The sequence below is a fragment of the Urocitellus parryii genome, chromosome 6 (genome assembly GCF_045843805.1).
Source record: "Urocitellus parryii isolate mUroPar1 chromosome 6, mUroPar1.hap1, whole genome shotgun sequence".
Taxonomy (NCBI): domain Eukaryota; kingdom Metazoa; phylum Chordata; class Mammalia; order Rodentia; family Sciuridae; genus Urocitellus; species Urocitellus parryii.
The window spans coordinates 105,465,564-105,491,730 of NC_135536.1; the positions used below are offsets into that span (position 1 = coordinate 105,465,564).

Consider the following 26,167-nt stretch of genomic DNA (forward strand, 5'->3'; position numbering starts at 1 on the left):
TTGTTCATAACTGTCTTTATTCTTGCTACTCAGTTATTGTAATCAACATTTTCAAGAAGAGAATTTATAATTCCACCAAAAACTTTCATTTTCTTGGTCTCTATAACTCTAATTTCCATGACAGCCATTATTTTTATAATTTAGCTCCAAATTAAACAATAATCCACAGAGGAAGAAAAACTAATAAGAAAGATGGATGTCTATATTAATTCATTCTTCATTCCATTTATTAATATTTATTGATGTTTATATGTGCAAGTCTATGCTAGATACTGAAAATACAACAAACACTGTATACAGTACAGTCTAGGCTCTCGAGAATCTCAAGATCAAGTGGATTAGACAAATGAATGGAGAAGAAAGGTAAATATGTATATCAATCTGAAGTGGCTATGAATATTCTAGGTTTCCAAATGGAAAGTATCAAATAGGGGCCTGAGAAGAATTCTAAAGACATAATAATCAGGGATTAAGAGGGAAAATGGGAAGGGAGGAGAAATATACAGATACAGATGGGTTATCACAAAAGGGGAGGTTTAAAGGTATTCAGAGGAGAGGAATACTGGATGCCTACAATGTGTAAAACTGTCTTGCACAGCTTTTAAAGTGTTATCCTAACACTATATTCTATTTTCTCTTATCATTCTTTTGTGATATAGTTTACCTAACTTCTCTTAAATACAATCTTATTGTTTTGTTTTAACGCAAAAATCACACATGTTAAAAATGTGCTCTACCACTGAACTACCTACCCCAGCCCTCCCAACCTTATTCATAAATTTTAACTACTGCATCTCATTACATCATATCATCTGACATAGTGATTTCATTGCAATTTACCTATTAAAATACATATATAATGTAAATAACGTTCCTTTCATTTTATATTCATGTACTTAGGATGTATTGTTTTTTAAAATTATGTCTATGGTAATTATTAGCTATTCATTTCACTTCAGGCTGGTAACAGAAGTGTCTTATTTCTTACATACATTTGTTATGAAAAGTTGAAGTTATTATGTACAGCTACAGTGCACCAATAAAAAAAGTGGGAGGGTTTTGGCCTGATCAGGTTACAAAGCATTAATTTAGATCTATGTCTAGACAGAGGATCAGTTAAGCCCCATCCAAAAGCAGCACTGACTTGCTTTAAATCAACTTTATAATACTAGAATAAATATGGTAAAAATTCCAAAACTTGAAAATAGTAATTTGCGGAAAAGATTTAGGCCTCCCCAATATAAAACAAAATATTCAAAAGTACCCTCTTAGAGCAAACCATGAATAAAAAGCTAATTAAAAGCACTGATTTTTTTAATGGGGAAAAATTTTTGGAAAATAAAATTAGAATGCTCAGGTTGGCTCTAGAAAGAATACATGTGAAAGAAGACATACTTGGTTACTAAGTTTCTCCAATAACTATACAAAAATAAGCACATTTTAGGTTAACAAAATGAATATTAACTGCTGATCTTGGGAGAAATGTATTACAGAAAATTGATTTTTCACTAGAAAATGTCTTGAGAGCTATTCAAACTTAACAGTATTGTGTCCGGAACTCTTAACAATACTGCTTCACAGCTGTCTCTCTGAATATGAGAACATGTCTGTCCTTGTGGCACAAACTGGCAAATTTAATTAAGCTGCTGCAGCAACAAGATGCTGACTCAGATATGCCAGAGTAGGAATGTCAAGAAATTCTAGCAGTTTAAATTGGCTACATTCAGCAAAGAATGAAATGGCAGCACATCAAGATCATCTCCAAGTGCAGTACTGTCAAAATCTTCATCAGAGTGCAAACCAAAAGCATCTGATAGGGTTTTTCTATTCACATTTACAACATTATATTTTATTTCACTTGATAGTTTGAAGCTTCCTCCCTTTGTTTTGTCAACTACCCAGTCTCCTTTTTACTTAACATGTCTATGGGGGGAAAATTCCCAACTGTTAGTTTCCTATACTTTTATCTACCGATTTGGCAGCTTCTTTATAAGTAGCATTTGGAAATTATGCTTTTGGCCTCCAACTCATGTCTACCTGTTATCTTCTGTGTTTGATTTACTTTTTATGTTGAAAGGATTAAAACTTCATTTCTTTTCTATTTTAAGTCGTTTCCTCCTTGTTAGTTTAAAACTCAGTTACAAATGTCTGTAAACAGAATATTTAATTTTTTAAAAAGGCAAATGTTTATAATGGTTATTTCTACATAAATGGCTCACAGGGCATTTTAATTTTCTGGTTTATTCTTAGGTAAACTTTCCAAACATTCTTTAAAATCATAATTTATTTGTAATGTTTCATATAAAAATAACACTATGTTAACTTTTTAATATTATTATATGCAAAACACTATTTTAGCAGTCTTTTCATTTATAAACACATATGGTGCAAAAGAAAAGCTTTTTATGTTGAAATTAGGAGTAAAAAGCCTTTTGTGGAAAGATGAGGAAAAGGGTTAAAGAAAATCTCCTAGTTTTGAAAGTAGCAATAATAAGGGTATCAATATTTTTCCAACTGTCGATGAGCACAAAAAATACAAAATTAGGGATAATAATAATTTTATATTTCTTCCTGGTATTTCCCCAAGAAAACACTTGTAAATTAGTAAAGGCTCAAATCCATTCCTTACTGTAGTAATACTTAATAAAACTTAAGGCTAGGAAAACAGTCTAGAAACACATTTCAATTTCTTATGTCTGTTTTAATACTAAAAAGTAAATTATCCTAATGAATTATTTTGTACTGCATAAAAATGTAAAGAAAAGCAAATATAGTTTAAGAAAAAAGATTATTAGGAGTTTGGAATACTCACTTGCCAGCAAAACGTCCTCTCCTTTATACAAAGCTGGGCTATATAACCCACACCTAAGATATGGTGAAAAAACTGGACTTGAAAAGAACGGTTAAATTAAGAAGCAGTGGCAGGATGATGAAGATTAATAATAGAAAATTTTTAGTTTAAAATGATGATGGCTGAGATAAAAAGTTCAAAAAATGGTATGAAATTTTTAAATTTTTTGGGGGGGGGGTACCAGGGATTGAACCCAGGGTGTTTAATCACTGAGCCATATCCCCAGCTACCCCCACCCTCCTTTTTTAAAACTTTGAGATAGGTTCTCATTAAGTTGATTAGGGTCTCTCTAAGTTGCTGAGGCTGGCTTTGAACTCCTGATATTCCTGCCTCAGCCTCCTGAGCCACTGGGATTATAGGAATGTGTCACTATGCCCAACTGAAGATTTTTAATAAAAGGTAAAGATATGTTTTTTAAATCCTAGTATACTAGAATTTGATAGGCATTCTTTGATTCAAATAATCAATGGCAATTCTTTATTTAACTGGTAAGTTTATGAAATCAGTTATTTCTAAGAAATGATACAAGTTGAATCACCAAGACATTTGAAAGTGGTTTTGTGTGTGTGTGTGTGTGTGTGTGTGTGTGTGTGTGTGTGTGCGCGCGCACTACTGGAGACTGAATCCAGAGGTGCTTTTCTGAGCTTCATCTGTAGCCCTTTCTTAAAATTCTTTTATCTTACTGAATTGTGGAGGCTGACCTGGACTTATAATCCTTCTGCCTCAGCCTCCTGAGAAGCCAGGCATGTGCCACTGAACCTGGCTGTTAATGTTTTTAATACCAATTTGGCAATATACATTAAAATAAATGTATGCATACCCTCCACTTACTACTATACATACTATGTTCCTGTTGTGTACAAAAAAGAACAGTTATATTAATTTTTGTGTGTATTACAATATGCATATAGCTATTATAAGCTAAGTCAATTCCACAAATTCATCATTCATCTTAAGAAGTTCAGATTCAAAAGGCTGAGTTTAGAGTGCAATATCAGTTGTTGTTAAAATGTAAGTGTCTTATGATCAGCCACAATGAGAAGTCTGGAGATGAGAATACCAAAATATTTTGAAAAATGCCACAACCAAAATACTACGAAAAAGCTAAGAGAGTGAGGTCGCTCTAGAGCTGAGAGCTCATTGATGCCTCTGAGAGGAGCAGTTTAGTTCAGTAGTGAGGTTGGACGTCAGATTAGAGTGCAACGTGGGTGGGATATACAGTGAAAGGAATAGGTTTTTTATTTAAAAAAACAAATAAATGTGTTTTCTAATGCATTCTGTCAATCTGCCTTTTGAGTGGGAAGCTTAATTCATTCACAATAAAGTAATTGTTGACAAGGAAGAACTTACTATTTTCTGCTAATCATTTTCTCTGTCTTAAAGCTTTTTTGGCTCCTCATTTCTTTCCAGTAAGCATATATTAGTCTTAGTCTAAGAACAAACAAGGGAAGAGTAAGAAAGTAACTGGTGGGGGTCAGGCATGTGGAGTTCATGGATTATTTTAAACAGGAAAAAATTTAAGCACACACATACACTGATTGAGATGATTGAAAATGAGAGAGAACAAAGATACAGGAAAAAGAGGGGGTAATACTAATAAGGGGGGGATATGCTTAGTCCATTATAAAAGGAAAAAGGATAAAAGTGAATGCTGAACTCCCCTAGGGGAGTTCCCTAATTCTGCATCTGCTGGTTTTCAGATTAATCCACAATAGAGTAGAAACAGTCGATCAAAAAGAAAAGAGCTGCTACAGGCAAGTGAACAGTAAGAAGTGAAAATTACTACTGAATAGTGATTTTCATACCAGAAAGGAAAAAAAAAATCTTCGGCAATTTGGCACTTATCTATTAAACTCTAAAATGTATTTACTGTTTAACTAAACAATTCAATTTCTGTGAATTTATCTTCTAGAAATAACTGCAAAAAAATTCACCAATATATTGTTTGTAACTACAAAAAAAGAGGAATACAACATAGAACTAGCTAAATGAATTAAAAATACATCTATACGACAAATCAATATATAACCATCAAGACTAGGGGGAAAAGATTAAAATACATATATATATGACCATGGAAAGAAATACATTATTTCATATTGACTTCTTTTGTTCTGTGACAAAATATTATTTTCAATGGAAAAAGCAAACTATAAAACAGTTTTAACGGGTTTAAAACAGTATTTTTCAGTTTTTATAGCATGATCCCATTTTTTTTTTGTGTATATGTTAATATATGAAGGCAAATACCAAAGTGTTAACAATAGCTTTCTTACATTTTCTATCTTCTATAATTTGAATAATGGAGATAATTATAAAACTTCAAATATCAGAAAAAAAACAATTAAATATGAAAATAATCAAATATTTTACCTGTTAGATAAAATACAGAGTTCTTTTAAACTTGGAGCCAAGGAATGGTCTTTATAATTTTCTCGAGAGAAAAATGTCTTATGGCCATTTTTTGGGGAAACATCCCTAGAAACAAAGTAATTTACATTCATTTGACAATTCAAAACCTCATGTTAGACAAAGAAACATAATAGTATCTAATTTCTGACTATATGCCCTCTATCCAAACCCTTTCCCAATCACTTCTTAATATTTAATTTCATATACCAGATCTGTGAGCTTAGATGTTTTACTTTTCAGACACCAAGCTCAGGTGGATTATGATATTCTATAACTCCAACAATCAACCTTTCTTTTTCTATAGCACCCAATTAAATAACTGTCAGAGGTTTGAGAGTTAAAGATAGAACAGAATGAAGTACAATCAAGAGTCTGTCATGGGCAGGACTCATCTCTGGTTGTGAGGCATAACATTAAGATGCTTGATTATTGAAAAAAAAAATGCTTCTCAATTTATTTTTGTTTCATGCATTACTGTTCTAGTCCAAAAGATTGAACATCCAACCTATTTTTCTGAAACTGGAAAATGGGATAAATGGTGTGCCTTTGCTAAAAATCACCTCTATAATAATATATGATTTTTCATAACATTGTAATTAATTGAGGCTAATATAACATAACCAGTGCTTTCCAGATAGTAAGCTTTCCCACAAATGATGGCAAGTGAAGTTAAAAAACTGAAAACACGGAGAATCCAGGGAGTACAATGATTACTAGGATTTTGTGAAAAAGGACAGTTCCAAAGCCTACAATACTGTGCAAAGGTTCTAAACCACAATTGGTTTCGAGTCAGTTGCATATATGAATAACTGCACATCATCTGAACACTTACTTTACAATATTAGCCAGGAACACAAGTGTGCATGTCACTTAAAACCTACAACAAAACACTCCAATCAAATGCAACTTCTAGTCCCATTTCCAAATGGGAAATCCTAGCATATATGGTTCATGTTTATCTTTTACTGTTTTAAAGATATTTACCCCAAAAAGAGAAAAAATAAAACAAACACCATGATTAAGGTATTATAGTAAAATCAGAATTTCTTACTTGCTATGGACCATGGTAAAGTTTCCTATTATTTCAGCATGGTAATATTTCCATAACATCTTATTAAATTCTAAGGTTTCCTCATATAATTCTAAAACAAAGTCAAGGGCCTCAGTATTATGGAATTATTTGGAGATGCAAACACTGTTCATTACTGAACATACTGACTTAAAAGTTCTTTAAGTCGGGCACTATTTAAAAAATCTTTGTCATCTCTTTGTGACTTTTGTATCCTCCTTTGCTGGCTTAGTAAATGTGTGTTAAAATGAACTAAGGCAGCAATGTAGTATAGCAATATGATAGTTACATAAAACCACTATATTTGTTAGATGCCTACAAAACCATGATATTACTTAACTGGGTTCTCTATTAGCAAAGTTCTCACATTTCTAAAATACAGAAAACAGTCTGCATTTATATAATCTTTTGAGATAGATTCTACTATAACAAAAAGTGTGTCTATTCTTAAAGACGGTCTTTTTATTATTTGCATGGAAATGGGAAAGTTTTTAGAACTAAGAAAATTCCAGCATCTCTCCTTCACAACATACCAACAATAAAGACATGATGGAATTATATCTAATAAAAATTTGAGTGCTGAATTGTCACTTTAGGAGTGGAAGTGCAGTAATTATACCTCAAAAGTATTTATTACATGAAGATGAGAACAGGATAAATTCTGAGATCCTGATCTTTCCTCTTTTATTTCTTCCAAACCTGTTTGGGCCAAAAGCTCTCCTTTCCTATGTCAACCACCAGCTGGACTTCACTCCTATTCAGTTGATTAGGTAGAGAGAGAACTCACCAGTTTAGCCTTGGTTCACTCATGGTCATGCTGAAGCTCATCTTCCTAGATTTCTGCTTCACTCTAGCCCACGATTTGGCAGGTGGGAAGTAAGGTTTTCAAGAGGTAGGATCCCTCCAGATTCTACACTCAACCGAGGAAAAACAAAAGGTCAAAATAAAAAGCAAGGGATTGGCCAAGGCCCAGCTGCACTTTATTAGGTGAGAAAGAACATATGCCCTAAAATGACAGTGGCCACCTAGAACAGACAGATGAATGTTCCCAAGGTTCTTTGCATCAGAGCAGTACAATAAGTCCTTTTCCATTTAACTTATGCCAGGAGGGTCAGTCTTAGGATACTCACTGAGAAAATAAGAGCCAAAACAGAATGGTGTTCTCACTGCTTACACACTAGATCATTTCATGGAAGGGAGATGTAGGTCTTAGCTCTGCCTAATTCTCTTACTGCCAAAATGAATCCTGCTTCCATTTCCCCAATCATATACTATTACGGGGCATATTCTGACAAATGCATGGCAAAAGCTGCCTAGCTATCAAGAAATTTAGATCTTTCAAAGAAAACCTTACATTTGATGAAACTCAGGTTCAGGAAACTTACAGTGACAATTGACAGGATCACTCACAGGTATTATCAGGCCTCAAAATCGGGCTTGACCTCTCCATGTTACCATGGGTAGGCTGATAAAATGGCATGGGGGTAAAAGTCAAATTTAGGAATCTGTATCTTGGCCCCTGACGGGCCTGACCAGCTCCCACTTAATGCACCTTTCATACTTAGATCAGGGTGGGGCTGGGGAGGACGTGCAGATGAAGGCAAAAGGTATGTCTGAGAGAAAAGAGAGCGCAGAAAGAAAAGCAAGTTGCAGGAAGGCAGGTAAAGGAGTGGGCAGAGCAGGGTAAGAAGCCGCGCCAGAACCGGGAGCTGAGAGCCCGGAGCCGCCATATTCTTTCCTCCCGCCCCTCAAGAGCGCTCCCGGCGCCTTCCCTGCCGCTTCTGGACTGCAAAGCAGCCTTTCCGCCCACCTCACGGTCCGCGGCGGCTCGGCCCCGGCGCGGGCCCCACGCCACACTCGCTCCGCCCCACTCCGCACACTCACGCGCGTCCTGAGAAGGCTAATTTAAAGGACGTGGCCGCGTAGACTTGGCTCTGCGTGATGACGCCACCCGAGACGCAGTGGGTGGGGCCTGCGTGCCTAAGGGGCACGGCTCGCCTGCGTGGGTCTTGCTGGTGGTTCTGGCTGCAAAACCCCTGGTTCTTGAAGGGTAGAGGGGGTTGGGACTTTTCGTTATTATAGAAAGCCCTGATCTTGGTGTGTTTCTGTTGGGCTGGACGCGGGGCGGGGGTGTGGTGATAAATTGGAAAAAGCACAGATTTGATTGTGACCCTAGCCAAGCTCTTAATTTCCCTATAACCCTAATTACCCATCTGTAAAATGAAGATGATATTATGTACTTCATAGGGTTTTGGAAATGCCTAAATGGAGCAAGGGATGAAGTTGTGCCCAGCCCAGTACCTGGCACAAAGTAGGGCTTCACTACATGCCATTTCTCCTCATTGCCGCTCCCCGTTCCATTTTGATGTAAGGTTCCTCTAATGGTCCTTTGGTTCTTAGTCTGCTTTTGTTCTCATGTTTTATGAAAGACTTATTAAGCACTTTACACAGCGTGCTTGGTGCTGGGTACACATGAGACTAAGCCTCAATATAATTTTTTCTAGAACTTTTGATCTCTGGGACTCTTAAGGTATTTACATTAAAATGAAACAATAGAAAATGATAAACTACCCAAGAAAGTTGTTATGTTTTGGATCTTAACTCTTCTCCCAAAGACCCATATGTTAAAGGCTTGTTGGCCAGCCTGTCGCACTCTTAGGAGACAGTGCTTTCTTTATGAGGTAGGGTCTTGTTGAAGTTAAGTCATTGAGGGCCTGTCAATGAAGGAATATTGGGACCCTCAGCCCTTTTCTCTTTGCTTCTCTGCCACCATTCGGTGAACACCTTTGCTATTCTACTGTGCCATGATGTTCTGAGCAGTACATGATGTTCTGCCTTGCCAGGGTAAAAAGTCACCAGGGACTGAAAGCTGAGCCAAAATAAACCTTTTCTCCTCAAATTGTTTATCTTAGGTATTTTATCACAGCAATACAAATCCAACACAAGAGGTAAATAGAAAACAGTTGGAGAGGGAGAGAAATTAACGTGAGTTGTGAAAAGCAGCTTGAACACAACCTTGGAGAGTTTTTAGCTTGATCACTAAATTTCTTCATAAACCATACATAAGATGCTTGCAGAATGAGAATCCAGAAATGGTCCTTTGGCAAAAAGGTTTTAGTCTAGTAATTGATTAGAAAATTTGAGGAAATATTGTTGCTAATACCAGTTTGTCAAATCAAGATTGTCAGTAATGGTATTTCAGGTGGGTAAGGAGCCAGCCTCAATCCTAAAACCCAGCAAAACACTCTGGCTCTGTGTTGGATTAGAATAGCTAAAGTGTTCAGATTGTTTTGCTTACAAGATTTTTTTTTTTTTTTTGTACCAGGGATTGAACCCAGAGGTGCTTAACCATTGAGTCGTAGGTGCTTAACCACTGAGTCACATCCCCAGCTCATATTATTTTTTTTAATGACAAGACAGAGTCTCATTAAATTGCTTAGGACCTTGCTAAATTGCTGAAGCTGGCTTTGAATTTGTGATTCTCCTGTCTCAGCCTCCTGAGAGGCTGGGATTACAGGTGTGTACCATGGCTTCTGGCAAAAGATAATATTCTCTAAAATATATTTTGGTGTGTTTTGTATTATATAGTCCTTGGGCTTAAAAAAAAAGGCCCAGCTATAATTGTTCATGTGAAAGCTGAGCTTTTATAAGGAATACTTAGTATCCCCCAAAAGAAAGGGCAATGATAGCAGAGATAATTCCAAGTAATTTAAAAGTTATGTATATTTGTTTTTAGGATGTGGTATGCATTTTACTTGGGTAAAAAGACAAGGTCTAGTAGAAGTGGTGGCCATGGGACTCAGTAGGAGATCACTTTGTTAGTTTGGGGTGAGGCTAAAATTAAAATGAATTGTGCATGAACCATAGAACAATTGATAGATGAAGCAACTTCTTCTCCACAAAGGGGAAGTTATATGAAATTTAAGATATTTGAGAAGTCCACCAACAAAAATGATAAAATAATTGATGATTGCTGAGAGATTACTATGTTTTACTAGTATATTTTTCCTCCTAAGGATAAAAAGTTCTAGGGTCTTGCAAAAAGACTAGATTGTTAACTCTTTCCAATATTAGAATTAAATGGCATTAGGGAAAAACAGGATTTTTCTTAGCTCACATCTGGAGATATGGTGAAAGAACAGCATTCCTGTTAGTCTCCTAGGATGAGGTTTCTGCCACTGTTTAGAGGTGGAGGCAGGGGACAGTGGCTGTAGATGCCATTAGTGTGATTCTTCTGGGAATCAGGAGGATCCTTTTGTCAAAAAGTCCCTCCTTTCAACATTTTAATTTCCACATAATTGTACATATTGATACAGTGTAACATTTGGATACAGGCATACAATCTATAATGATTCATTCGGGGTAATTGGCATTTCTGTTGCCTTAAACATTGATCATTTCTTTGTGTTGGGCATGTTGAAAATCCTCTCTTCTAGCTATTGTTTAATCTATAGTAAGTTGCTGTTAACTATAGTCACTCTGTTCTGCTGAAAAACACTGGAACTTACCTTTTTATCTACCTCTATTTTGATACTTATTATCTGCCCTTTCTATTCCTGCTACCCTTCCCTGTCTCCAGCCCCTGGTAATCACTATTTTACTCTCTGCTAGTATGAGATCAAGTTTTTTTTTTTTAAGCTTCCACATATGAGAGAGAATATGCAATACTTTTATTTCTGTGACTGACTTAGTTCATTTCACATAATGTCCTCTAGGCTCATCCATGTTGCTGTAAATGACAGAAAAATTTTCTCCATGCTCTCAAGTTTCTTAAATCCCTAACATGTGAAAGCATCTTCTTTTCTTCCTTTCTCTGGTGACTTGTATGACATGAATAGTCTCTTCTACACTTCTTGACTTGTATGACACGAATACCTCTTCTACACTTCTATAGCTTTGAACAGTACTGGGCCCATTTTCAATTTCTTGTTCAAAAGAGGAAGGAACCAAGGTGCTGAGCTGCGCCTCTGCTTGGCAGTTATCTTCCTTTGCACAAGGAGCCTGGCGCGTGTTCTCATAGACCAGTTAGGAGAAGCTGAGCTTTGGCACCTGTCCATTTGATCCAAATGCATATCGAGTGTCCACTTTTGAGAGGCTAGACTGATTGCTTTATCTTCCCTTATGAAAAAGTTTAGTAGTAACAGTAGCAACCAACACATTCTTGTGGGCAGATCTTACCTGCTAGTCTTACCTAGAGTTTATTAATAACCTGGCATTTGTTGTCCTTTCTGATTTTCCTGTGAGATATTGTGACATTCTTATAAGCAGCTTTTTCTTCCTCTTTTTTTGTACCAGGGATTGAACCCAGGGGCACTTAACCACTGAGCTACATCCTCAGCCCTTTCTATTTTTTTTACTTTGAGACAAGGTCTCATTAATTTGCTTAGGGCCTTGATAGGTTGCTGAGGCTGGCTTTGAATGTGCAGTCCTACCTCAGCTTCCTGAGCCACTAAGATGTAGGTGTGCTCCATCACACCTGTAAGCAGAATTCTAAGAAGTCCTTTTTATTCTCCCATGAAGTGCCCTCCTGGACACTGAGCAAGCTCATCTGAGATACAGAAGAGCATACTCATTATTTTTAGAAGTTTAAGTATAAATTTGGGCAAAGGCCTCGAGGTGACAGATTTCACATTTTGAACTTCATTATTTTAACTAACAATTTCTTCAGTCACTAAACAGCAGTACATAGTTATAATTATGTAGAACTTGATGGTCTACAAAGATTTCATGTGTACAATAATATCTCACTCTTCCTTTTCTCATAGTTGGAAATAGAAGCAGGATTCGGACAGTTTTCTATATGCTGTGAATTTGGGGATCAATTACAATATTTATTGAGCACCTCCTGATCTTAAGGGATGCTTAGGCATTCTAGAGTATGTAGAGAAAAATGCGAACTCAGTTGCCTTTGTTCTGGCTTCATAATATTTCACAACTCAAATAACCTTGATATTATTTTAAAAATAATTCATGCTAAGGTTGTTGCACCATTAAAGTGCATTTAGCTGATGTTAGGTTTATGGTTCACCCCTAAGTGATCTCAAGAGGAGAGTGGGGATGGGACAATGACAGTGCAGGACAGTCATGGCATCATTTCTGCCGTTCCATTTCAACCATTTCTAAAGCAAAGATGACAAAGTACAGTATGCATTCAGGATTTCTCTGATGCTCAAGGGAGGTGTCAATTTTCAGTCAAGCACCTTTTTCCTTTGAGACAGGAAGTAGCCTCAGAATTCTAAACTCTGCCTTTTGTTTTCCAACAGCATCATTAACCATTATTTCACAAGTAAAAATGTTTTTTTTTTTTGCTTTGTCTTTATACTAATGCAAATGCAAATGAATTAATATTTTTTTAATTACTAAATGAACTGGACATACTGATGCACATTTGGAATCCCAGTGACTCAGGTGATTGAAGCAGGAAAAGCCCAAGTTCTAGGCCAGTTTCAGAAACTTGGTGAGACTTCCAGCAACTTAACAAGACCCTGTCTCAAAATAAAAAGCAAAAAGTGCTGGGGATGTAGCTCAATGGTAGAGATATAGAGAGCCCCTTGGTTCCATCCCCAGTACCTGCCCCCCCACACTTTATACTATTCCAGTACCCCTCCCCCCCCATATAGTACCAGGGATTGAACCCAGGGGCACTTAACCACTGAGCCACATCCCAGCCCTTTTTGTATTTTATTGAGAGACAGGATTTTCCCTGAGTTGTTTAGGTCCTTGCTAAATTACTGAGGCTGGCTTTGAACTCATTATCCTCCTGCCTCAGCCTCTGGAGCTGATGGGATTTCAGGCATGCACTACTATGTCCGGCTAATCTGGATTTTTTTTTTTTTTAACAAAAATGCAGATTCTGATTTGCTGAGTCAAAGTTGATGGTGGGGATTCTGCTCTTCTAAAAACATTACATATGATTCCAATGTTGCTGGTCTGTAGTTCACACTTTGGCTGTGAAAGTTCAGTAGTAGGTCATTCATTAGAGACATGATGTATGCTGGAAAATGATGTACAATACCACTCAGTGACCAAAGAAAAATAAGAAAAACAAGGCACATATTCCATTAGAAGCTGAAGTTTTATTATAGGATAACAGTACATAAAGCACATCTAAAATTGATGTGTTCAATGCACTTTTAATAAAGGTAATGTAATATTAAAGGTACAGTTTCTAAGTACAATATAACAACATTCATATTAGAATGAAAATTGGAGTATTTAAAAGACAACATTAAATCTCTCTTTTTTTACAGCTCGTATTTACAAAATGAATCAAAATATTTTTTTTAATTCAGGACTCAATAAAATAAACAGCTGGAAATAAGCAGACTACTGTAAAGAGTGAATTGAAAAGAAAACCCAATGTAAGTGAGAAGTTGGATGATCCTCTAATAAAGATCATTAGCAAAGGTTTAGTTCAATACTACTTTTTAGGATTCCCATAAATGGCTTGCATTTTTAGTGTGGCAGAAAAGGAGTTTTTACATACTGTACACAAAACAGACAGCATATATTTATAGGTACAGTATTACTGTTTCCAAACTTGTATGTATATGTACAGAAGGCTGAGTTGATTACTCACAGAGTTTTGTGAAATTTGTGTGCTTAACCCTCAAGACCTACACACAATTAGAATCAGCATTTCATGTGGTGTTTTTAAATGTGGCTTTTTATACTTAGTTGTGGAAGAAAATGTTAACCATAAGGCTTGGTATACTTTTATAGATTTGCCAGAACAACCCAGGAAAAAAGTTTTATTTGAGATACACTTGTCATTTAACAATTATCAAATGCTGACATGTGCTGGCCATTGTGTAGGCATGAAGAGATACAATCTCTACCCTAGGGAAGCTTGGGATGCTAAATGGTGCTTAAAAAAAAAAAGTTTCAATCTCTTTTCAAGTGAGACAGTTAAGGAATGCCATGATTTGTATTAAAAGAGATTTCTCCCTAAACTGTAGCCAATTCACTTTTAAAGGTTAACTATTAGCATTAGCTTTCATTAACCACACAATTTGTATTTATAATTAAGGTAATAGCGACTCTTCCATAGAAATGGAAAATGTCTAGAAAGGTGGGTAAATATGCAGTGCATGGGAGCCACTTAATCATGGCTTGAGAATTTATCACCTTCAGTTACAAAAAGTGCAGTAAACAGAAACATTTGCTCTATATTTATAAATTGCTCAAAAATCTTTGCTAAAGATCTTACAAATTCAGTAATATTACAGAACAATTCTAATCAATATTTAATAAGGCTAACTACATCCTTAGTTAGATATTTGATATACTGATTTTTAACAATGCCAATAGATCTTTGGAGTATAGGTGAAGCTCAATATTAAATGAATTTGAAAATTCATTACTCAGTTCATGGAACTGGTTGAGATCATATTAAAGCAGAATATCTCTTGTCAAATTTGCTGTCTGACTTGTTTTCTACAGGGGAGTGTGTCCATACTTCTCACAACTCAGGAGGGTTTAGTCTGTCATCAAACCACCATGAATATTTTATGTAAGTGCTTATTATCTATAATAGGAGTCAAAGATATAACTCTGTCAGATGCCAATAATACAATTCCTTAGTAAGAAAAAAAATGACTTATTCCATTAAATTAGAGTGTTTCTTTGGGATCTCAAAGGCCTGGCAAATAATTTTCAGCTCAGGAGATATGGTGTAAAGCCAAGTAACAAACATAAAGTCAATGCTAATAATTTTCATATGTCCATATTTGTAAACAAATTCACCTATATATGTCAAATATCCATACTAAGGAAGTAATTTTATCCTAATTAAATACACTCTAGAATAATTTATATAATGATATTATGTATTTAAAGAGAAAAGCATGTCCCAAATCCAGCACTCTGATACAGCTGCCAGTTGGGCACAGGTAGATATATATATATATATATGTATATATATACAAATATATAGTTATACTCAGTGAAATTAACAAGACCCAAAGGTGGTATTGTCTAGGAATAAAAGGGATTTTTTTGTTTGTTCACAAAAGTAACTTATCTAGCACCACACATCAGAAAAACACAAAAATAGCACACTCTAGTTCTAAACAGCTATGTCTAAAATAGATTATATAGTAAAACCAGTATTATACAGCATATTGTGGATTTGATAAACAGATAAATATTTGCACTGAGTAGGCTGTTTATAATATAACATTTTCTTATCTATACAGAATGAAAGCCAAAAAGTTAACTGTATAGAGATGTGCAGAACAACATTAAATATTATGACTCAAAAGCAGGGACGAAGGTAAATTTGAAAGAAGAGTAAGAGAGAAAATGTTTACAGGCCATTACAAGTTCTTAAGTTAATAGTAAATAAGGAATCAATTGCTCAAGTTGAAGAAAGCAGTAAACAAGAGATTGCATTTACATGCAGATGTCTAAAATTTGTATTTTTTAAGTCTATGCACAAAAAGTCATTTGTTTTATTGCTTGACATTCAGTTATGGCTAGATTATTTAACCTATTTTTTTGTACTTTGGAAACAAGAATATTGTTAAAGGTGCCATAAAAATGGACAACATTGAAAACGGTTTGCAAATAAACCACCTAACACTGCAGTTCTTTATACATATTAAAAGCCTTGTCTGGGGTTTGTCATATGTTAAATATATTTAAACTGGGAAAATATGTTGTAGCTTGAAGCCTCCCATTGGCCCAAACATCCAATACAAAAACACATCTCCAGAAAAGGAGCAGGCAGACAATACAGGTACATTTAAAGAAGCAGCCAGCTAATGTCCTAATGTTTAAACATTTACCACTGTTTTATGTGAGATTCCAAACCATTGTGGATAAGAGAATTTTGGATTCAGGAAGATGTATACAGTACATACGGATTTTTTTGTGTGTGTGAAATCATTTTCACTATATTGCTCAAGAATTATCTGCATTTACATATGCAATCTGTTCAATGATAATCAGCTTCCTAGAAATACTATTCATCCACATTAAAGTAAAAATGAGTGAGACAGGAATCATGCATGAACACCAAAGAGGATTCTGTTGTTCTTAGGAAACAAACTCATGGCATGTGCAGCAAGCTATCTTTCATTAGCTCCTAGGAGGATTGAAGAAAAAAGTGTGGTACTGCTAATGTGGCAAAGCACATCAAATGTAAATAGCAAACACAGATTCACTAGGCATCCATTTAAAACATTCATATTCTCTTTCTCTACACAAGACTCCATGTTATGTTGCATCACTGAAAAAAGTTTGCTGCTATTTGGACTGAATATTCTGTCATTCATTTGTAAGCAAATAAATGACAGAATGTACTTATTGCTCTAAGATCTGAGGGTGTGGTTGAACATGGAGATTCCTGCCTTCTACAATGGCTCCGTGTTATGAAGCCAGGCTTCTGGATTATTTTAAAAATTATTCTGAAAGTCTGACAAAACTGATCCCACTTATACACACAAATAAGCAAACAGACCCAAAAGTGAAACCAATTGCTTTGGGAGACACTGCTAGTCAGCCTTGTCTCTTAAAAATAAACAGCAATAGAGGGGTGCTGTAATCAATCTGGCAGAGCCTCTTTATATACTAGTGTTTAGGGACAAAATGAAGACCTGTATTATAGACTTCTCACAATAGATCAAGATTGACTGTTGCAATTGCATTTGGGGTACATAATGTGATCCATAGTACAAAGTTGCCTTCAATGGAGTTCTATATCATAACTTTAGAGGTAAGAAGTGGCAGTTACATGTTATGTAAAGAAGTCAGGAACGTGTGAGTATGAGTGTGTGTGTGTGTGTGTGTGTGTGTATGTGTGTGTGTGTATTTGGAGATGAGAAGAAGGAAATTACTGCCATTTTCCATGTTCTTTATTAGTAAAACCAACCGGGTAAAGGTATCTGACATCTGACAGACATGTTTCCCTAAAATATGCTTTTCTGTGGTAGTAAGAAAATCTGTAAATCTGCTGAATGTGTATTCCACCGGTAGAAGAGTCAGAGTCAACAATTACATTGAGCCTCTCTGACTTCATGGAGACTAGTATAAGGGAATTATGAGAACAAAATGGTTATTTAACAAATGTAGCATGTAACCCTAAAATCTAGATCAAGTTGCTGTCCTACAGGCAGGGTTTGATTTGTCTTTAAACATTAGCTTCTGTATTAATTCATCAGATATAAACTACAAATATGAAAGTAAGAACATTTTACATAAAGGGATTTTTGGTTTGCTTCTAGAGAAAAACATAGTGAAAACAACATTTATTTGCTGGCTTTAAAACAAACAATTGTGTTTTATCTTCACCCATCTCACTGTACTGATAGGCAGGTCTTAACACTGGTTTAATTTTTTTTTTATCCATAACATACAGAATTCGAAATAGTTTAAAGCATGCAATGCAACACACACGCACACACATCATGCATATTTTAATTATTAGGGAAATGGTAAATGGAATATGTAAGTTCTTCACTTTGAATGATGTTCTGTGTTGGTGTATTATTGATTATTTTTTCTTTTGCATACACTGGAATAACTTTTCATTGCTTTGGAAGTTATTCAGTGTTTTTAAGCACACAAAACTGAAGAACACATAAGTTTTGAACTCAACAAAATGAGACGGTAGTGAAGAGTTTACACATACATGCAGTTCTATACAGTTCACTTGTGCCTTGGAGGGATAGTATTATTATCATTATTATTAATAATAAAAAACACAATTTGTCCCAGTAGTACTGGCCACCCTGTTTTAAGAGTTTTAGAAGATCCCTGAGCACATTGTTTCTGACTCTTAACCCCAACTCCAAAATGAAAGGGCTTCTATCCTTGATATCAAGATGGATTGTCATTCACAGTAAGTCAATCATAAGGTGCTTATTTACCCTTTTGTTTTTCACCAATCAGCACAAAGAACTGTCCGAAAATAACTTTATTATTATTATATTATTATTATCTTAAAATAATAGCGCTGGAAGGACACATGATTTAAACAATCAATGTTTGAAACAGTGGCTTTAGGATTATTATCTGGCTGCCCCTCAACAATAACAAGTGATTCGATCGACATTCCTTAGCCAAAAACAAAAGAAAAACAAAACAAAACAAAAACCAAAAAACTGTACAAATATGTATTTTTCCCTGAGGGATCAAGGTACACCCGCAAGTGCTCTATGTACATATTGCACTAGAGAGGGATGAAGAACATGTGCAAAAAAGCAACAACGAAAGAAGCTCACAGACGACTTCGACCTTCCCACTAAGGGTTCTGCTAAGTTGTTTTGCATTTTGGAATGTCGGAACACAAACAGCTAGCTATTCCTTAGTTCTAAAACTAAAAACACATTATTTCTACTATGGCACATTCAATGAAATAAAAAGTTTTCCAAAGACAGATAGACAAATTCCATCAAGAAAATAATACAAAGTTTGTTTGTTTGTATTTTTTTTTTTAGAAAATTACATTACTTTCTTTCTTTGTTTCACATTACAAAATCTTTTTTTTTTCTTTACACAAATCACATTTTATTGCAGGAATATTTCAAGTGCCATCAAATATTTATAGAAGGGTTAAAAAAATAGAAGTCTCTCTAAAGTGGTCCAGACAAGGCTTTGTATAGAATAAATCTTTTTTTTTCCATCCTCTAGTTTTGATTTAAGTATTTTGAATACATTTTCTTTTTCCATTGACACTTAGTAGCCTAGAAGCTGTCCGACACAAGCACATCATATGTACTCCAATCACACACGCACACACACACACAAGTGCGTGGGTACACACACATACACACACACACACTCTCACACACACACACACTCCTTCCTCCCCTGACCCTCAGCCCACCCCCATACGCTCACAGAGATCTGGGTATCCACACTATAAAGAACAACCAAACTTAGAAGCAGTGTCTTAGGTCATGTTTTCCTTACGTTAGGAAGGGTGAATTAGGATGCTGAAGACTTAAAAAAAAAAAAAAAAAGAAACCCAAACTTTAACAGAAATTAGGATGCCGAACACTTACAAAACATCCATATCTTTAACACAATTTGCAAACTGTCCAAAAAGCACTTTCATCTGCACTTTTGATCTCATTGTGACCAAGACCAGTGTTTTTCACAATATAATATGATCATCTGGACACCATTGTAACAAAAAGTATTCTGGCTTTGTACAAAAGCCTCATTTATCTTATGTCAAAAGATTAGATAATGGCGTTACAGCAGCCACGTTGATGACAATGTGGTTCTAATCTTTAAAAGGCTATTGGACATTTAAGAAACTTTATTTATATAAATTATTAAGAATAATTATTCAGGTATCACCCAGTATTTTGTGTCACCACACAGGTGTTTTTATGATAAAGAAGAAAATTAAAATGCAAAGGTTTTCACATCGTTTTCTGGGACTCTATTTCTTTCAACTGCATTTATTGTTTAACTTCAGATCCCAACTTAGATCCAAATTTTAGTCAGTTGTTCCCTCAATTTCTCTGGGCACGTCTCTGTCTCTAGTATTCTTTTCCTATGTGGTCTGTGAACTTTGCTCTGACAGCCCACCTCCTGCTTTTCTTTCAGAAACACCTAGAAGCAGCATCTTCTTTCTCTGTCTTGGTTTACTATAAAAGCAATGTCACCATGGCATAACTATTACTAAGATTAGAGCATCATTTTCTTTCTTTCTTCTTCTTTCCTTTTTTAAATCTTTTTTGGCATTAGGTACATGCAAATCCTTTCTGGGAAAAGGAATTTCTTTGAAGTTCATCATTACTTTCTCTCTCACCCTTAGAGAAGTTCAATTAGCTCTTCTTATTCACAAATGGACACTGGAATTAGGTTTAGTTGCTCTTTAATGCGCTAGCACCTGAGGCTGGTCATATTCAGAAAGCTTTGGTTAAAAAGAAGTTAATATACTTTACTAAAACCATTCCCAAATTTAGTGACTATGAATAAAAAAAAAAATCCCCACACCCCACAAACCACACCACCATTTTCTCCCCGAAGGGGAAGTAATAGAAAAGATAATGGACAAATAAATAACTGAACTAAGCTTGGTACTCTTTTCAGAGTATAAATACTATTAATCTTTAAAGGAACTATGTTTACTTAAATAAATGTTTGATTTAACCCTTCTTGCCCAAATATAAATACTATATGCCAACAATTAACCTCTTTATATAAACACTCACATAAAATTTTATATGCCTGTAAGAAATTTAAGTAAATATTACTCTCATCTTCTATTTATGGTTAAACCCTTACTATATTTTTGAAAAAAAAAAGGATGTTATTTAGGCTTCATACACACTTCTGCATAAATAACTGCTTCCCCTTTTCCAAGTGCCTCAGGAAACAAGCCAGAAAGTTGGAGTTAAAAACAGTGAAGTGCTCTGGGAAGCCAACCCTGGTAATCCAGCTCAATATCAGGGGCTGCAAATTCTTGCAGAAAATTCTGGAGGGATCCTATGGCAGAGGAGGCTCTTGGGTGTAGAGGGCTTCTTGGACTCCCATCTTTACACCCTGGAAGATGTTCCCTTTTCCTTACCGACATGGTCTTTGAACCCCATCCCTAATGTGACCAAAATCATCTTCTAAATGCCCACATTACTAAAAGGTCACTTGTTTTTAAAATATGCACACTTGTGCATCAAACTGTTCCTTCCTCTTCCCCCACTGGGGCTTACTGAAAAAGAAAGAAATAAAGAAAAAAGAAATCTACAAAATTTAACAAAAATAACTCAATATTTCTCACCTGAAAACTAAAGCCAAAAATCTTCTAAATATTCAATAAAATAAATTACAGTCCACAGTTTTCTAGTGAAGATAAATACAAGAGTAAATGTTTGCAGCTAGCCTCGACTTGACTTTAAAGGCTTAAAATATTTACTATTTAAATAAGAGGAACATGGTAGGCCTCCCTCACCCTCCTATGTATTCCCTACCAAATATGGAGAGCAATATTCTAGAATAGTGGCATCTGGGGACAACTAGTCTAGAATCAACTCACTCTGAGATGAACTCTTAGGATTCCTGGATTATACCAAGAACATAAACATTCAAAGAAGGTTTCCTGTCCTCACACTGGGAATGTGCATCTGCTCCAGATATAATCTTTGGGTCCTTCTTCACATAAAAATGTAGATTACAACACAATATTCTGGTTGCTGACTTTGTTCTATAACAGTTAGAATTCCAAGTTGAGTCCGAGTCCATAGTTTTGACTAAACTGTGTAAAATGAGCCTCCCCTCCCCCTGCCACCCAAAGGTGGCATTTTGAAAAGCTTTCTTTGTTTTAAAAAATTTGATGGTTTAAGTCCACAGCACCAATCAATCATTCAACTTTGTATGAAGCATAAACACATCTATCCTTGAGCTTACCAAAGAGCAAAGTATAAATTAGGGAGAGTTCTGTTTCTAATGCCAAAATCACATGTGGGGGGAAAAAAACGCCAACATGTTGATTTCTAGATATGACCAGCCAGTCTTTTAAAAGTAATTTTGTAAACAGCAGCATAAATACCTCCCGACGTACCTTCCAAGCCTTCTCAGTTAAACTTGTGTTTCTGGTGCACATGCGACACGACAGTGAACACGCTAGCATTTAATTTAAAGAAAAAGGTGCAAAATGAAAGTGCCTTATCAATTCAACAGGAAAAGCTACACCAGTAACTACATTTTATATTAATTAAAACAATATATAAACAATATCTCTTTTAGCTATATATAGTCTTCATGCCCATTTACCCTGTAATATATTATAATGCTATTGTTGCTAGTGCTATGGACCCTTTTCATGCCATCCTGCTGACTGGCAATAATCGGTGAGAAAATAAAAACTTCCTTCATCAAACAAAGAGCAAGTTGTGCAAAGTAATGCCGCAACCTCCGCTATGCACACCAGTCACCGATTATTGCTGGACTCTCTGCTGTAACTGACAGATTGGCGACTCTGTTGAAAGTCTGTGGGCAGTGAGCTACAAGAAAAGGACATCTTCCGACTTTAGTACCCTCCTTCTGCTGTAAACAGAGGTCAATGCTCAAGAAGTCGAGACAAAAAAAGGGTCCATATCTGTAGGCATAATGGAAATCATATGCATGAGAAAAACAAGTTCAACTTTTATTTGTTTTCATTGTCTCCCCTCCTTTGCCTGACCCCGATCACCAAAAGATGTGCAGTGTGTTGGCGCTCCAGGGCTGTGCAGGGCCATAGAAAGTGTCTTGGTTAATTTTTTTTGTTTTGTTTTGTTTTCTTTTTCATGTTTGTACTTCAGACATTCTAGAAGTGCGTAGGTGATACATTTACCCATCAATTTGCATTGCTGGCTCAAATTCTGAAGTGAACAACTCCTTGTATAATGGAGGAAAATGAAGTCGCACAATGTCTGGGTATATTGCTTTAAATGCCATTAGCTTTTCCGTATGTCGTCCACATAAGGCTCTTAATGTAGACACCTTGCATATTAACTGTAAGTAGAGAAAGGAGATGATGTCAGGAGAGGACAGGCATGAGAATGGAGAATCAGGAATCTGGACCATCTTTACAACACCGTGTATGATGGAAATACACACTTGAAGCAACTTAAACATCTAGTAATAGAGAATTGGTTAAAAATAAATGATGATATAGTCATATCCTAGTAGGCTAATAATTCACTGAATGCCTTTTTAAAAATGAATCCTTTAACCTGAGACAGTATTCATAAGCAGAAGATGGCTCTACTTATCAATGGCAGAATCCAGATAGAACCCCAGGTTCTTGCCTCCTCCTTACTCAGGATCAGGGAGGATACTTTCTGCTCTACTGTTCCAAACTCTGCCTTCTACCACTGCATAAAAAGAAGAGGTCCAGTGATGGAGAAGTGGAGGAACAGTCAATCCTAGGTAGTCAGGGCACTGCAGCTAGAGATGAGGGCATTCCTTACATATTGTATGAAGAACTAGCACTAGTCATTTTCAGGGGCAAGTTTCTTCTGAATAAATATCTTTCCCTACAAGAGGCTATTCTGGGTCTAAGCAAAAGAAGAGTCAGAATAGTGAGAAGTGCCCTGATTGACCATTTACCAGTTGAGTGTAATAACATGATCTGCACAACTACTCTCAAACTCTAAGGCTCTATTCAAAGGCAAAAGCTTGTGATTTCAGCCCAGAATAATTCTTTCTAGGACGAATATCAGCAGATGTTTTCTGTGTTAGGTGCCCTTGCATCTGGGCAAGAAGATGGAGCAGAGAGTGAGAAGCTCCTGACAGCTCCTCACCCTTCCATTCCCTAGTCCTGTTCCAGTCACTCATTCAACAGGTACAAAGATAAAAAACAAAACAGCAATTCACTCCCAACTTCCCCTTTCACCTAATTTGGCTATCAGGAGAAAAGAAACTGAGTCAAAGAGAAAAATAAAACAAAATTGTTCAAATCGTCCTTTCCAGTAATAAAACACACATTCTAAGAATGAATAGAGCAGCTTCTTCTAAGATCAAAAATATACAACTAGCACTAACACTGAAGGCTATTAGCATTTAAAATTGGTATCCTAACTATATTTTTATTATGAAAGATAATTACTAAAAGTGAAACCTGGGCTGGGGACATGGCTCAGTGGTAGAGTACTTGCCTGGGGTACCTGAGGCCCTGAGGTCATTTCTAGCATCAGAAAGAAAGAAAGAAAGGAAGGAAGGAAGGAAGGAAGGAAGGAAGGAAGGAAGGAAGGAAGAAAGGAAGGAAGAAACCTTAATGCTTTGAATACAAGATAGTGATAGGAAATTGATAAAAAATAATATAAAAGCCATTTACTTTTGATTATATTAGAATATATGATTATCCTGACTCTTTTTAGTTCTTTATAACTTCTTCCTTCTTTTAAATTCAAAGATTCTTTTTCTAATTTATATCAATGCAGAATGTTAACTCTGCTTTATGCCCAACTTTGATGGAATAGGAGAAAGATTTCCTAAATGATTTGATTCTTAAAAAATCTATTTTCTGAGCTGGGGATGTGGCTCAAGTGGTAGCGCGCTCGCCTGGTAGCGCGGGGCGCTGGGTTCGATCCTCACCACCACATAAAAATAAAATAAAGATGTTGTGTCCACTGAAAACTAAAACATAAATATTAAAAAAAATTTCTTTCTCTCTTTAAAATTTTTTTTAAACCTATTTTCTTATAATTGCCCTATTATTATAGAATACTTTGTTTTCAATATAATAAATAGATTCAACCTGGGTAATGACTTTTGGTTCAACAGAATTTTCTTTTCTTTTCTTTTTCTTTTTTCTCTTTTGGTACCAGGGATTGAACCCAGGGGCACTTAACCACTGAGCAACATCACCAGCCCTTTTTAAATTTATTATTTAGAGACAGGGTCTCACTAAGTTGCTTAGGGCCTCACTTAGTTGCTGAGGCTGTTTTAAACTCATGATCCTTCTTGCCTCAGCCTCCAGAGCTGCTGGGATTATAGGTGTGTACCCCTGCACCAGGCTCGACAGAATTTTTCATGGAGATTATTTTTCTTTTAGTAGTCTGTGGCATGCTGCTGCTTTTGCGGGTTGTTCATATGACTTATAAGAGCAGCTGGCAGCATGATCTGTGCCAAGGATAATTTAGGCCATGGCAAGTAGAACCCTTTGGCTCTCACCTTTGTTAGTATTCCATCTTCTCGGTGATTCTTCTGTAGAACGTGTTGAAGAGCTAGCTGAATTTTCTGTTGCAGTTTTTCAATTTTTACCTTTTCCTGTAGCCATGAGCGATCTAAACATAAAAAAATGGTACTTTTTAGTATCATTTCTCCAATGAGTGCTTTCCTCCTGACTCCAGATACAGATGATTATGCTATGATGCATATTTAGAGACGCAGAGGCCAGTTTTAGGTCCAAACTCACTCCTAACGGAGTAGAAAAGTGATCTGTGGCAGTTATAAAACAGAATGTTAAACTTTTCTAATTTTACTGATATTTAAAGGAAGGAAGGATCTTCACCTTCCAAAGGATAGCTATTTGAATTTAAGGTCATACTCATGTGACTGCAAATAAAACCACCATGGTCCCTTTGTAATAATTGTACTTCTGGATGAAATTTCCATATCAATATTGCTAGACTTTTTGTAAAATATGAAAATTATCTTATAATCCAAGGCAACTAAAAGTGTCAACAGAATTCCAAATGAATTATATTTAGGATAAAGTCTATTGGTGAGGAATTCCAAATAGAAAGTAGTAAATATGCAAAAGTGATTGTCCCCAAGAGGCCAGTAATGGTTGAAAACATAGATTAAAATCAGATAAACTCGAGGAGGACAAACAAATGGATTTAATAAAAGGTAGAGTGTCTTAAAATAGACATGTCATTTTGGAGCTGGTGTTAAAGAATACCCTGTCCTACCACACACAGCACTTCTGGAGGTTAATTCTGGCCTGTGTTTTATTCAATTCTCTTTTTAAAAATTATAAGATCTTTTTCAAAAAGTACATGGAGCTGCTCTTGGGACCCTCTCAAATATCAATAGCCAATGAAAGTTATGCACGTTGTAAAAATTCTTTATCTAGACTATTTAAAAACCATTTTATTTTTATTTGGCTATCTTACCTGCCGACATCAGTACAAATGCAGAAAATAATGCAATTTCATCTTCAGTCAGGTGCATAGAACATAAACTCTTTCCAAATTCAAACACAAAGCTAATAAAGTCTTCACAGCCTGCAATAATACCATAAAGACAGTTTAGGATTTTGGTTGTCATCCTAGGGAAAAATATGGAAGAAAGTTAAGAGAGATCAAATAGTTGAAGATCAGAGAGGATAGTAATAATATTTCCAGTTTAATAGTTTGAAATATTAAAAGAAAAATTTTAGCCAACATCATAAC

At 35.7% G+C, this 26,167-nt stretch overlaps 2 protein-coding genes across 4 annotated transcripts in view; both read right to left on the minus strand.

Annotated features, from left to right (window-relative positions):
- The window catches only part of Ice2 (interactor of little elongation complex ELL subunit 2), a 43,988-nt gene extending 35,752 nt beyond the window's left edge, over positions 1–8,236 (minus strand). Inside the window, exons 1-3 of one of the 2 annotated variants that reach the window (XM_026384893.2) lie at positions 8,143–8,236; positions 7,120–7,242; positions 5,225–5,329 (exon numbers count right to left, since the gene is read on the minus strand). In XM_026384893.2, coding sequence (XP_026240678.2) covers positions 5,225–5,329; positions 7,120–7,160 — 146 coding nt within the window. In that variant the 5' untranslated portion in view covers positions 7,161–7,242; positions 8,143–8,236. Of the gene's footprint in view, positions 1–5,224; positions 5,330–7,119; positions 7,243–8,142 lie in introns of those variants that run through there. The other variant, XM_026384894.2, reaches the window with a different exon arrangement.
- Positions 8,237–13,465: 5,229 nt separating this feature from the next.
- Positions 13,466–26,167, minus strand: part of Rora (RAR related orphan receptor A) — a 677,922-nt gene continuing 665,220 nt past the window's right edge. For both annotated transcript variants that reach the window (XM_077800038.1, XM_026384867.2), the window contains 3 exons: positions 25,889–25,999; positions 24,942–25,054; positions 13,466–22,778 (listed from right to left, as the gene is read on the minus strand). In XM_077800038.1, the coding sequence (XP_077656164.1) occupies positions 22,614–22,778; positions 24,942–25,054; positions 25,889–25,999 (389 nt within the window). In that variant the 3' untranslated portion in view covers positions 13,466–22,613. The remainder of the gene's footprint in view (positions 22,779–24,941; positions 25,055–25,888; positions 26,000–26,167) is intronic.